Source organism: Podarcis erhardii, assembly GCF_964252035.2.
Source record: "Podarcis erhardii genome assembly, chromosome: 7".
Classification (NCBI taxonomy): Eukaryota; Metazoa; Chordata; class Lepidosauria; order Squamata; family Lacertidae; genus Podarcis; species Podarcis erhardii.
The window spans coordinates 86975427-86988658 of record NC_138511.1 but is presented as its reverse complement, the minus strand read 5'-3'; the positions used below and the strand labels follow the sequence as shown (position 1 = coordinate 86988658).

At 49.1% G+C, this 13232-nt stretch overlaps 1 protein-coding gene across 2 annotated transcripts in view; it reads right to left on the bottom strand.

The window, feature by feature from the left end:
• The window catches only part of MAP4K1 (mitogen-activated protein kinase kinase kinase kinase 1), a 67846-nt gene that overhangs the window by 15813 nt on the left and 38801 nt on the right, over nt 1-13232 (bottom strand). The window contains exons 13-19 of one of the 2 annotated variants that reach the window (XM_081868837.1): nt 12821-12902; nt 12562-12620; nt 11364-11428; nt 9809-9853; nt 8780-8803; nt 7726-7768; nt 4618-4786 (exon numbers count right to left, since the gene is read on the bottom strand). In XM_081868837.1, the coding sequence (XP_081724963.1) occupies nt 4618-4786; nt 7726-7768; nt 8780-8803; nt 9809-9853; nt 11364-11428; nt 12562-12620; nt 12821-12902 (487 nt within the window). The remainder of the gene's footprint in view (nt 1-4617; nt 4787-7725; nt 7769-8779; nt 8804-9808; nt 9854-11363; nt 11429-12561; nt 12621-12820; nt 12903-13232) is intronic. The other variant, XM_081868838.1, reaches the window with a different exon arrangement.

Sequence of the window (13232 nt, the reverse complement as noted above, 5' to 3'; positions counted from 1 at the left end):
TTTCATAGAATCATAGAGTTGGAAGAGATCACAAGGGCCATCGAGTCCAACCCCCTGCCAAGCAGGAAACACCATCAGAGCACTCCTGACATATGGTTGTCAAGCCTCTGCTTAAAGACCTCCAAAGAAGGAGACTCCACCACACTCCTTGACAGCAAATTCCACTGTCGAACAGCTCTTACTGTCAGGAAGTTCTTCCTAATGTTTAGGTGGAATCTAGATAAGAATAAGACCAGATAAGAATCTAGACCAGATAAGAATCTGATACATTGCTTTTTTCAGAGACTTGCATAGTCTACAAAGACTTTCAGAGACTTATGTCTATTTGGTTTTATATTTTCAAGAGAATCCGTTAAGAGTGCATATTTTGTGACTTTCAGAGATTTATAAGTTTTCTGTTTATGTGATTTCATATATTTCATATTATATAAAGAGTGTATATTGATATTGTATCATTGTATTTGGTCATCTTGCTGCCTTGCAATCTGAGCTATGCCTACTCAGAAGTAAGACCCGCTGAATTCAGCAGGGATTCTTCCCAGGTACGTAAGGTTCAGTGTGCAGTGTTTCTGGAAAACTGTTCCAGAGAATTTATGTTTACTCAGGAATGGAGGCAGGCAGTAAACAGGTAAGAATATGTGATTCTTAACAGCACAAAGGACTGACCTGCTTGTTGAATTAATTGATGGACTAATTGTATAGCCCCGGGGGGGGGGGGGTGAGCCTTTATTATTCTCCTTTGATATATTTGTACTTACAGTTTTACCTGGTAAATTTCCCCTGAAAGGCAACTGTTTGAAATACACAAGCGAGCCTGGAAGAGCATTCTGCTGTCATTGTGGTTTAATTATAATATTAACTGGGTGAGGACTCTGTTGTGTTTTTGCAGCGGAACCAGCATGTTGGGATATGGAGCGAGATGACAGAGGGGCATTTCGGATGTCTGCTAATGGAGTCTCTTTGTTTGGGATGTGGCGTATTATGGCTCCTGTGAGCAGAAACTGAAAATGGAATTATTGGAGTGTGGATAACAACAGGGGGAAATATTTCATACAGAACTACGAAGGTGAAAGTTGAACAGACCAGTGGTTGCAGAAACAAATGAACATTTTTTTAAAAAAGAATATATGATTCTTTCAGTGACATAAAAGGTAAAGGGACCCCTGACCATTTTAGGTCCAGTCACGGACGACTCTGGGGTTGCGGCTCTCATCTCACTCTATAGGCCGAGGGAGCCTGCGTTTGTCCACAGACAGCTTCCAGGTCATGTGGCCAGTATGACTAAGCCACTTCTGGCGAACCAGAGCAGCGCACTGAAATGCCATTTACCTTCCCGCCAGAGCGGTACCTATTTATTTACTTGCACTTGACATGTTTTCGAACTGCTAGGTTGGCAGGAGCAGTGACCGAGCAACAGGAGCTCACCCCGTCGCGGGGATTTGAAGCGCCGACCTTCTGATCAGCAAGTCCTAGGCTCTGTGGTTTAACCCACAGCGCCACCTGCGTCCCATTCAGTGGCATACTTAAGCTAAATTAGGGTTTGGGACTGCTTTGTGGACATGTATACCAAAGGCTTCATGGGGAAATAATACAATTAATGTAGCTCTTTTGAGGGCTCAGGTTACATAATAATAATAATAATAATAATAATAATAATAATAATAATAATAATAATAATAAATTTTATTTATATCCCGCCCTCCCCAGCCGAAGCCGGGCTCAGGGCGGCTAACAACACTAAAGTAGTGCAACATTATAAAAACATTATACTTTGTGTAACTCTAGCCTCGAAAATGTGTTCTACCAGTACACTTTGATTTCCTTCAACAGAATCAAACTCACCCCCGTGGAATGACAACTATCAAATATGTGAACCCGAAGCAGTGGATGACTTGATGAGAAAGGATAACTCCCTCCCCTGCTCCGAGGGAAGCCATTATTATTCTCAGATTTCAGCTAATGGTCTGTTTCTGTACTTCAAAGCAGGTAGTGAAATTATCGCGGGTCATTTGTGGTTTTGCGTCTGTGGAAGACGGCTCAATTGAGGATTCATTGCCTCGTTTGATTGTGCTCTCTCTTGATCTATCAGAGAATACATCTGTTTTGATGCTTGTTGTATTTAAATCATAGGTGCTGGTCAGATCTCCAAAAAGGGACCAGTTGCTCTGTAACAAGCTGCTGCCAAAGGCTTTGAGGGTATTATTTTGCCTCATGTTTTAGGTTAGTGGGCCTGTCCACACTTCCTTTGGGTCCTGCACCTTCTTAGAATTTGCATCAGGTCAGTAGCACCGGTCTAAAAGCTTTTATGTCCCAACGAAAAGCCGCTTTTTACCATTGTATCAGAAAAAAACAAAACTCTTAAAACCTGAACAGAAATTTGTTCACCTCCTGATCCAATCCATTTTTGGGGTCTCCTGAATGAAAAAAACACACACTTTCCCTCATGGTGCATTGTGTGAGCCCATTGTCTTTTAAGTCCATTGCTGTCCAGTTCTGGTTCTCAGCTCCAAGGTATTTTTTTTAAAAAATGTGTTCCCCTTTTGTGCTCATACAAGCCATTTTGATTCCCGTTTGAGGAATACTCTCCCCAGTGAGGCTCACCTGGTGCCTTCCTTATAGGTAAAAGCTAAAGGACTCCTGGATGGTTAAGTCCAGTCAAAGGTGACTATGCGGTTGTGGCGCTCATCTCGCTTTCAGGCCAAGGGGGCCGGTGTTTATCCACCGACAGCTTTCCAGGTCATGTGGCCAGCATGACTAAACAGCTTCTGGTGCAACAGAACACCACCAGAGCGCATGGAAATGCTGTTTACCTTCCCGCCACAGTGGTACCTATTCATCTACTTGCACTGGCGTACTTTCAAACTGCTAGGTAGGCAGGAGCTGGGACAGAGCAACAGGAGCTCACCCCGTTGTGCAGATTTGAACCACCAACCTTCTGATCGGCAAGCCCAAGAGGCTCAGTGGTTTAGACCACAGTGTCACCCGCGTCCCATAGCCTTCATTATACACCTTTAAGTGCTAGGCGAAAACATTCCTCTTCAGCCAGGACTTTGGCTGATTAACAACCAATACCCTTTTAAATTGTGTTTGTGGGAGTGGGGATGATTGGTTTGTTTTCGTTCTTATTTTTATAATAATAATAATAATACAATTGATTATTTATACCCCGCCCATCTGGCTGGGCTTCCCCAGCCACTCTGGGCGGCTTCCAACAAAATATTAAAATACAGTAATGCCTCAAACATTAAAAGCTTCCCTAAACAGGGCTGCCTTCAGATGTTTTCTAAAAGTCTGGTAGTTGTTCTTCTCTTTGACATCTGGTGGGAGGGCGTTCCACAGGGTGGGTGCCACTACCGAGAAGGCCCTCTGCCTGGTTCCCTGTAACTTGGCTTCTCGCAGGGAGGGAACCGCCAGAAGGCCCTCGGTGCTGGACTTCAGTGTCCGGGCATAACAATGGGAGTGGAGACTCTCCTTCAGGTATACTGGACCGAGGCCGTTTAGGACTTCAAAGCAAAAAATTCCTTCCAGTAGCACCTTAAAGACCAACTAAGTGAGTTCTAGGTATGAGCTTTCGTGTCCATGCACACTTGTGTATCTGAAGAAGTGTGCATGCGCATGAAAGCTCATACCTAGAACTTACTTAGTTGGTCTTTAAGGTGCTACTGGAAGGAATTTTTTGTTTTGACTATGGCAGACCAACACGGCTACCTATCTGTAACTAGGACTTCAAAGGTCAGCACCAACACTTTGAATTGTGCTCGGAAACATACTGGGAGCCAATGTAGGTCTTTCAAGACTGGTGTTATATGGTCCTGGCGGCCGCTCCCAGTCACCAGTCTAGCTGCCGCATTCTGGATTAGTTGCAGTTTCCGGGTCACCTTCAAAGGTAGCCCCACGCACAGTGCATTGCAGTAGTCCAAGCAGGAGATAACCAGAGCATGCTCCACTCTGGCAAGACAGTCCGTGGGCAGGTAGGGTCTCAGCCTGCGTACCAGATGGAGCTGGCAGACAGCTGGCCTGGACACAGAATTGATCTGTGCCTCTATGGACAGCTGCAAGTCCAAAATGACTCCCAGGCTGCGCTCCTGGTCCTTCAGGAATTATAAATTTTGTGGGGTTGTTTTTTTTATCTTGTATCTTTACTTGTGAACTGCCCTGAGAGGTATGGATGAAGGTCAGTATACAAATAACAATAACAACAACGATAATGGATTCTGTGCCCAAATGTTGGGGCTCCTGTTTCTTTGCATTTCCTTGGTGTTATGTACTGAGTTGAATAGGATCCAAACTGCAGCAGTCTGATTGGTCCTAGAACAATAGGATCCAAATTGCAGCAGTCTGATTGGTCCTAGAACAATAGGATTCAGAATGCAGCAGTATGATTGGTTGGCAGGAACCACCCAATCATGCTCCAGATATAAGTGAATCCACAACCTGATTGGCTTACAGTAGAATTCCAGAATTAGCCAATCATGTGCAGCCCATTGTGTAAATAATGTATATAAAGCAGATACTTTGAGGGGGACATTCATTCATTCCTCCTCACCACTATGAGCTGAATAAAGAGCATGAAATCACTTTGCGACTCTGAGTATATTTCACTCGGGGAGCTCGTACCTGATCTGGTGCTGAGGTGGCAGGCCTGGGCACCCACTGGAATAGGCTGGTGAGGAGCCCGGCCCGTCACAGGCCCACTGGAGCACCGTCCTCGGAGTATGGGCTTGAGGGAGCACCTTGGCATAGATCGTTCCACCGCCGTCTCATCCGGCGAGACCCGGAGCTTGGGCTGCAGAGGGGGGAGAGAGAGGGCAGAGTTCAGCTAATCTCCAGACTCCTTCCTTCTTTCCCCACATAAACCATCCCTCTCTCAGCCAGCCAAGCCACTGCTCACCCCAAGAGGGAGAAGAGGAGCTTTTGAACGGAAGGATCTCTGTGGATGCCAACAGCCTCAGGGCCTACCCTTTGTTTGTGTCAGGTGTGCGTGCAGGATCCAGGCCCTGTGCCCAATAGGACTCTGCAGGACTGGGGCCTTCCTAAGTTTGTTCTGAAGGGCAAGGCACGGCTACACAGGTGAGGCCGATTGGTAACTCACAGCACCTGGTGGCAAGAGCCGGGAAGGGATATAAGGTCAGCTTTTTCCCCTCGGCTCTTTGCCACGGGAACATGTTCCCTGCCTTGGTGGGTTTGACTCCTTGCTTCTTGACCCTCAGGCCCCTGACTTTGTGACTCCTTGCTTCTTGATCCTCGGACCCCTGACTTCGTGACTCCTTGCGTCTTGATCCTCGGACCCCTGACTTCGTGACTCCTTGCTTCTTGATCCTTGGACCCCTGACTTTGTGACTCCTTGCTTCTTGATCCTTGGACCCCTGACTTTGTGACTCCTTGCTTCTTGACCCTCGGACCCCTGACTTCGTGACTCCTTGCTTCTTGATCCTCGGACCCCTGACTTCGTGACTCCTTGCGTCTTGATCCTCGGACCCCTGACTTCGTGACTCCTTGCTTCTTGATCCTCGGACCCCTGACTTCGTGACTCCTTGCTTCTTGATCCTCGGACCCCTGACTTCGTGACTCCTTGCTTCTTGATCCTCGGACCCCTGACTTTGTGACTCCTTGCTTCTTGATCCTCGGACCCCTGACTTTGTGACTCCTTGCTTCTTGATCCTCGGACCCCTGACTTCGTGACTCCTTGCTTCTTGATCCTCGGACCCCTGACTTCGTGACTCCTTGCTTCTTGATCCTCGGACCCCTGACTTCGTGACTCCTTGCGTCTTGATCCTCGGACCCCTGACTTCGTGACTCCTTGCTTCTTGATCCTCGGACCCCTGACTTCGTGACTCCTTGCTTCTTGATCCTCGGACCCCTGACTTCGTGACTCCTTGCTTCTTGATCCTCGGACCCCTGACTTTGTGACTCCTTGCTTCTTGATCCTCGGACCCCTGACTTCGTGACTCCTTGCTTCTTGACCCTCGGACCCCTGACTTCGTGACTCCTTGCTTCTTGATCCTCGGACCCCTGACTTTGTGACTCCTTGCTTCTTGATCCTCGGACCCCTGACTTTGTGACTCCTTGCGTCTTGATCCTCGGACCCCTGACTTCGTGACTCCTTGCTTCTTGATCCTCGGACCCCTGACTTTGTGACTCCTTGCTTCTTGATCCTCGGACCCCTGACTTCGTGACTCCTTGCTTCTTGATCCTCGGACCCCTGACTTCGTGACTCCTTGCTTCTTGATCCTCGGACCCCTGACTTCGTGACTCCTTGCTTCTTGATCCTCGGACCCCTGACTTCGTGACTCCTTGCTTCTTGATCCTCGGACCCCTGACTTTGTGACTCCTTGCTTCCTGACCTTCGGACCCTTGGCTTCTTGACTCCTGGCTCTCTGACCCTCAGACTCTTGGCTTCCTGACTCTTGGCTTCTGGATTCCAGTTCCTGCTCCCACCCCGCCATTTTGCCCCTGGTCCTGACGTCCCCATCCAGGACTTTGATCACCTGTGAACTGGACCATGAGTTTGCAAAGGACTTTGTTCTCCCAGTTGCTGGAAACCTTGGGAAGGGAGGCTCCTCTTCTGTTCAGGTCCTGTTGCGGGTTTCCCCACTGGTACCTGGTTGGCCCCGGTGAGAGCAAGGTGTTGGACCAGGTGGGCCTAATCCAGCATCCTCCTCTTATATCCTCTGGACCTCAGCAGGGGCAGCCTAAGAAAGCTAGGATGATGCTTGCAAAGCACCATCTTTTCCATAGGGCTTAGTGGTACGTCGCACCAGGGCGCTGGCCTCTCAGGGGCGCCCCAGCGAGTGGGGGAGCTGTGCGGCTTTGCCAGCGGCCTCCCCTTTCCCTGCACGCCTGCCAGCTTTGCCTTGCCACCTGCGGCAGGCGTGCAGCTTGCCTCCCAAGCCTCCGCCGGAGGAGAGCGATCCCCGCACAGGCTTAGGATGGAAGCTGCGCCCCACCAACTATAATAATGATAATAAATTATTATTTATACCCCGCCCATCTGTCTGGGTTTCCCCAGCCACTCTGGGCGGCATCCAACCAAATATTAAAAACAATACAGTGTCAGACTTTAAAAACTTCCCTAAACAGGGCCGCCTTCAGTTGTCTTTTAGAAGTAAAATAGTTGTTTATTGTCTTGACATCCGCTGGGAGGGCATTCCACAGGGCGGGTGCCACTACCGAGAAGGCCCTCTGCCTGGTTTCCTGTAACTTCACTTCTTGCAGCGAGGGAACCGCCAGAAGGCCCTTGGCGCTGGACCGCAGTGTCCAGGCTGGACGATGGGGATGGAGACACTCCTTCAGGTATACTGGACCGAGGCCGTTTAAGGCTTTAAAGGTCAGCACCAACACTTTGAATTGTGCTCAGAAACGTACTATATGGCTGGCAGATGTGCAGCTTCCTTCCCAAGCCTCCTTGGGAGGAGAGCGATCCCCGCAGAGGCTTGGGAAAAGGTTGACAACTCTGGGAAAGGGGGGGGTGGGGCACCGGAAGGATCTTTGCACCACGGCGCCAGATATGTTTAAGACGGCCCTGTGTTTGCGTATGTCAACTGGGCATTTGGTTTCCTTCCAAGGAGTGGCAATGGGTAGAAGCAAATTTTTTGGGGGGCGGGCACATTGTCTTGATCTAACCCTGCCCACTTCAGTCTCAGAATAGAGCTCCGTGCTGGATTTGGCTTAACACGTGCAAGAAAGGGAAAAGGATCGCTCCTTTGGTTTACTCCTGTGACTTACCTTGGGGGGCAGTGGAGGTGGGAGATTGACAGCTGACATGTCACTGAAAGGAAAAAGGAAATAATAATTTATAATGAATGGGGGGAGTTTTAAAAGTACTTTTGCCAAAAAACAAAAAACAAAAACAGAGCCCTTTTTACAGGAAGGTAGCCATGTTGGTCAGGGACACGGGTGGCGCTGTGGGTAAAACCTCAGCGCCTAGGACTTGCCGATCGTCAGGTCGGCGGTTCGAATCCCCGCGGCGGGGTGCGCTCCCGTCACTCGGTCCCAGCGCCTGCCAACCTAGCAGTTCGAAAGCACGTCAAAGTGCAAGTAGATAAATAGGGACCGCTTACCAGCGGGAAGGTAAACAGCGTTCCGTGTGCTGCGCTGGCTCGCTAGATGCAGCTTGTCACGCTGGCCACGTGACCCGGAAGTGTCTTTGGACAGCGCTGGCCCCCGGCCTCTTAAGCGAGATGGGCGCGCAACCCTAGAGTCTGGCAAGACTGGCCCGTACGGGCAGCGGTACCTTTACCTTTACCTTTAGCCATGTTGGTCTGCCATAGTCGAAACGAAACAAAATAAATAAATAAAATAAATAAATAAATTCCTTCCAGTAGCACCTTAGAGACCAACTAAGTTAGTTATTGGTATGAGCTTTCATGTGCATGCACATTTCTTCAGAAATGTGGATACGCACACCTCAGGATCCAACCCGAGCTCTGGAACGGATCCTGTGTGAGACCTGAGGTACCACTGGAATACAGAAAACTTAATAAAATTTACACAAACAAAAAAGAAGGAAGGGTCCATTTCAAGGGGGGGGGGTGTTTCGAGATTCTGCCGCCTGCTTTTATTCCCCTCCAACCCAGCCAAAGTTCTGCTAGCAAGATCCATCCCTGCCATGAAATGTGCAAAGCCAAGGCAGGCTCTCATCTCCAACAAGAAAGCAGCCAAACGGCTCACAGCTGAAGCCCTTTTCCTCCAAACTGTAAGTCACAAATATTTTATGGCATCGTAGCAATCCCGCCAATGCCCACCCTGTATTTTAAAACGCGTTGGGGGAATGAGTTACCTGCTTGCATCGTATCTGCTGGGTCTGGAAGACCAACATGAAGGGGTGCCCCCAAAAGGAAGGAAAACGGAGAGAAGAGTTACGAGGATGGGCTTGGGAGAGCAACAGCAACAAAGGGGTACTTTGTTAAGGCATGGGTAGACAAACTAAGGCCCGGGGGCCGGATCCAGCCCAATCGCCTTCTCGATCTGGCCCGCAGACAGTCCGGGAATCAGCGTGTTTTCACATGAGTAGAATGTGTCCTTTTATTTAAAATGCATCTCTGGGTTATTTGTGGGGCCTGCCTGGTGTTTTAATAATAATAATAATAATAATAATAATAATAATAATTTATTTATACCCGCCCATCTGGCTGAGTTTCCCCAGCCACTCTGGGCGGCTCCCAATCGAGTGTTAAAAACAATACAGCATCAAATATTAAAAACTTCCCTAAACAGGGCTGCCTTCAGATGTCTTTTAAAGATAAGATAACTGCTTATTTCCTTCACATCTGAAGGGAGGGTGTTCCACAGGGCGGGCGCCACTACCGAGAAGGCCCTCTGTCTGGTTCCCTGTAACCTCACTTCTCACAATGAGGGAACCGCCAGAAGGCCCTCGGCGCTGGCTCTCAGTGTCTGGGCTGAACGATGGGGGTGGAGACGCTCCTTCAGGACCGAGGCCGTTTTACATGAGTAGAATGTGTGCTTTTATATAAAATGCATCTCTGGGTTATTTGTGGGGCATAGGAATTCATTCTCCCCCCCCCAAAAAAAAACATAAAGTCTGGCCCCCCCACAAGGTCTGAGGGACAGTGGACCGCTCCCTGCTGAAAATAATTGCTGACCCCTGGGTTAAGGGTTTTGCTAATGGTAGGTTAAAGAAATGCTTGGAGCTCATCTATCCAACTTTTTTGGGAAGCATTTGCCTCAACCCCCTGGTTCCTGAACCCTGCTGGAACTTTTGCCAACCCGACGTGCTCCTAACGCTTTGTAGTACAACTCCAAAAATGGTTGTACCCTCAAAGGGAGACCAAGAGACTCTGCGACTTACATATCCACATCGTCGTAATCGTGGTCTGAGTCTGCCGATTCCTCCCTATAAAGGAAAGGGAAGCAAGATATAAGGCTGTAGAATGTGACTGGCTAGAGCATGGTGGCCCTGCCCGGCATAGCTCATAGCTGAGGAGATTTCACCCCTCCCATATCCAAGAATCTCCTGACGAGTCTGCTGATTCTCCGGAGAGGAGGAGCAGTGTTTTGCTTTCTACTTATTCAGCTCCAGCACCAAGTCAGTCAGTCAGTCAGTGTGTCGGAGAGAGAGAGAGACTGAGTGTTAGAGATCGTGTGTAGAGATAAGGTTGCTGCTAAGAGCAGCTGCAGACACTCAGTGCAGCATTCATTTATGCTTAGACCTTTTGGCTCTGTATATAGTTTTGTATTATAGTTGTGGTTATAGAATAAAAGAAGATATTCTACAGAGCTGCTCTCCGAGTCGTTTATACACTGTCAGACTCTGCTATACTCTGCTGTGCGACGACTGTATTGTGGAAGTGAATCCGGTGCTCACAACTCTAAGCTGTGAGTCCACAGCACTGTGACCTGTTCCTGTGTAAAAGGTGGTCTCTGGAAGTGCCACCCAGCTCGCCTAGCCCAGTCGGGGTTGAAGTGGATGAGTCCAGTTGGTGACACTGGCTCAAGGGCGATGCTGACAATAGCTTCTCTGAGTTATTCAAGCCCCTTCGCCATGGAAAGGCAGTGATCCAGCTGGAGAAACGGGTCTAGATCGCGAGTGTCAGGGTCTCAGCCTCGTTTTTAAATGTATTCGCATTTTTAGCTCTTCTAAATTATTTTTAGGTGGAAATCACCTTGAGACGGTGGTTTAGAAGGCAATTCATAATGCAATGGTAGTAATAATAATAATTGCAGTAGCACCCTTCTTGTTGTTGTTTAGTCGTTTAGTTGTGTCCGACTCTTCGTGACCCCCAGGACCAGAGCACGCCAGGCACTCCTGTCTTCCACTGCCTCCCGCAGTTTGGTCAAACTCATGCTGGTAGCTTCAAGAACACTGTCCCACCATCTCGTCCTCCATCGTCCCCTTCTCCTTGTGCCCTCCATCTTTCCCAACATCAGGGTCTTTTCCAGGGAGCCTTCTCCTCTCATGAGGCGGCCTCAGCTTCAGGATCTATCCTTCCAGTGAGTCTTCAGGGCTGATTTCAGAAGGGAGAGGTTTGATCTTCTTGCAGTCCATGGGACTCTCAAGAGTCTCCTCCAGCACCAGAATTCAAAAGCATCAATTCTTCGGTGATCAGCCTTCTTTATGGTCCAGCTCTCACTTCCATACATCACTACTGGGAATGAAGTGATCCCCCTTCATGGATCACTGCCTCCCCTTCATGGATCACTGCCTTGCCGTGGTGAAGGGGCTTGAATAACTCAGAGAAGCTATGAGCTCTGCCGTGCAGGGCCACCCAAGATGGACAGGTCATAGTGGAGAGTTTTGACCAAACGTGATCCACCTGGAGCAGGAACCGGCAAGCCACTCCAGTATCCCTGCCAAGAAAGCTCCATGGACAAAGACAACAGGAATATAAAAGTAGCACCCTTACCTACTGGCAAATGCAGCGCCATAGAGGTGGCTGCCAGTACAATATCCAGAATCCGCAGAGATTTCCTGCAAACAGAAAGCAAAGACTGGAGGAACCGGTCTTCAAAGGAGGGCCCATGACGGTGGCGGGGGTGGCAGCAGTGTTGATGTTTCAATATTTTGCTGGAAGCTGCCCACAGTGACTGGGTCAACCCAGTCAGATGGGCAGCATATAAATAACATGACTAAACCGCTTCTGGCCCAACGGGACAACGTGATGGAAACCAGAGCGCATGGAAACACTGTTTACCTTCCCACTGCAATGGTACCTATTTATCTACTTGCACTGGGATGCTTTCGAACTGCTAGGTTGGCAGGAGCTGGGACAGAGCAACGGGAGCTCACCCCGTCGCGGGGATTCGAACCGCCAATCTTCTGATCAGCAAGCCCAAAAGGTTCAGTGGTTTAGACCACAGCGCTTCCTGCAAGACAGCACTTATTTCCAGAGGTGGTTCGCAAAGCTCAACCACTGCCATTTGTGTCAGGAGTTCAGAAGCTCCTTTTCAAAGCGCTCTCCCAAATAGTGCTTGGAAGGTGTTTGCAGGAAGACTCACCATTGGGTCACAGGAAGCCACTTTCAAAGCGCTGGCACTTTGAACGGAACTTCGAAGGGGTTTTTCACAGATCAGACCTAACAAATGTGGCCAGCCAGGGGCGATGAGTTCCCCGGTGTATGCCCAGCCCCAAAAAGATAAATCCAGCGACCCTCTGGTACCCGGGTTAGGGGTAAAATAAAAAAGGTAAAGGTAAAGGGAACCCTGACCATTAGGAAATGCCGTTTACCTTCCCACCGGAGCGGAACCTATTTATCTACTTGCACTTTGACGTGCTTTCGAACTGCTAGGTTGGCAGGAGCTGGGACCGAACAATGGGAGCTCACCCCGTCGTGGGGATTCGAACCGCCAACAGGGGTAAAATATGAAGCGGTTAAATAAAGCAGGCATAGGCAAACTCAGCCCTCCAGATGTTTTGGGACTACAACTCCCATCATCCCTAGCTAACAGGACCAGTGGTCAGGGGGGATGGGAGTTGTAGTCCCAAAAACATCTGGAGGGCCGAGTTTGCCTATGCCTGAAATAAAGGAACTGTTTCTTTTGGAGGAGCAAAGGGGACAATAGCTGTGTATCAATTGGAACAGGGAGGGAGGGGTGAGGAGGTACCGTGAAATTCGGGGACTCCGGACTCTGCCTGTTCCTGAGCGTGGGGCTGCAATCATGGGCTGCAATGAGAGGAGAGGAGAGGAAAGGGGTTATTTAGAAGGGTCACTCCGTGCTGGGTGGAGACAGAAAATGGGGCGGAGCTTGCAGGAGGACCCTCTGGAGAGGTGAGGGGGGTGCGAGCCTAGGATGCATAGGGGTGAGAGGGGCAAGGAGAGAAGCAATGGGGCCCCTATGCAGGAGCGCAATGGGGCAGACATACCCCTGGAGTTGGTGCATCCTGGTGAGGTCACGCCTTGCCGTTGGCTGGAGCGAATTCTTCGGGGCACTGGAGGTGGGGGTGTCTGCGGTCGAGAAAACAGATTGTATTGAGGAGGGGTTTGTTAGTGTGTGTTTTTTGCTTTATAACCCCAAGAGCGGGGGTCTTTTTTGGCCTTGGGAGACATTGAGATAAACAAAGAGATAAACAACTACCTGACATTCAGAAGACATCTTAAGGGAAGTTTTTAATGTGTGACATTTTAGTGTATTTTTGGTCTTTATGGAAGCCACCCAGAGTGGCTGGGGAAACCCAGCCAGATGGGCGAGGTACAAATAATAAATTATTATTATTATTATTATTATTATTATTAGCCTTTGCCAACCCATCTTCGTTCCCCATCTCAATGCTGGCT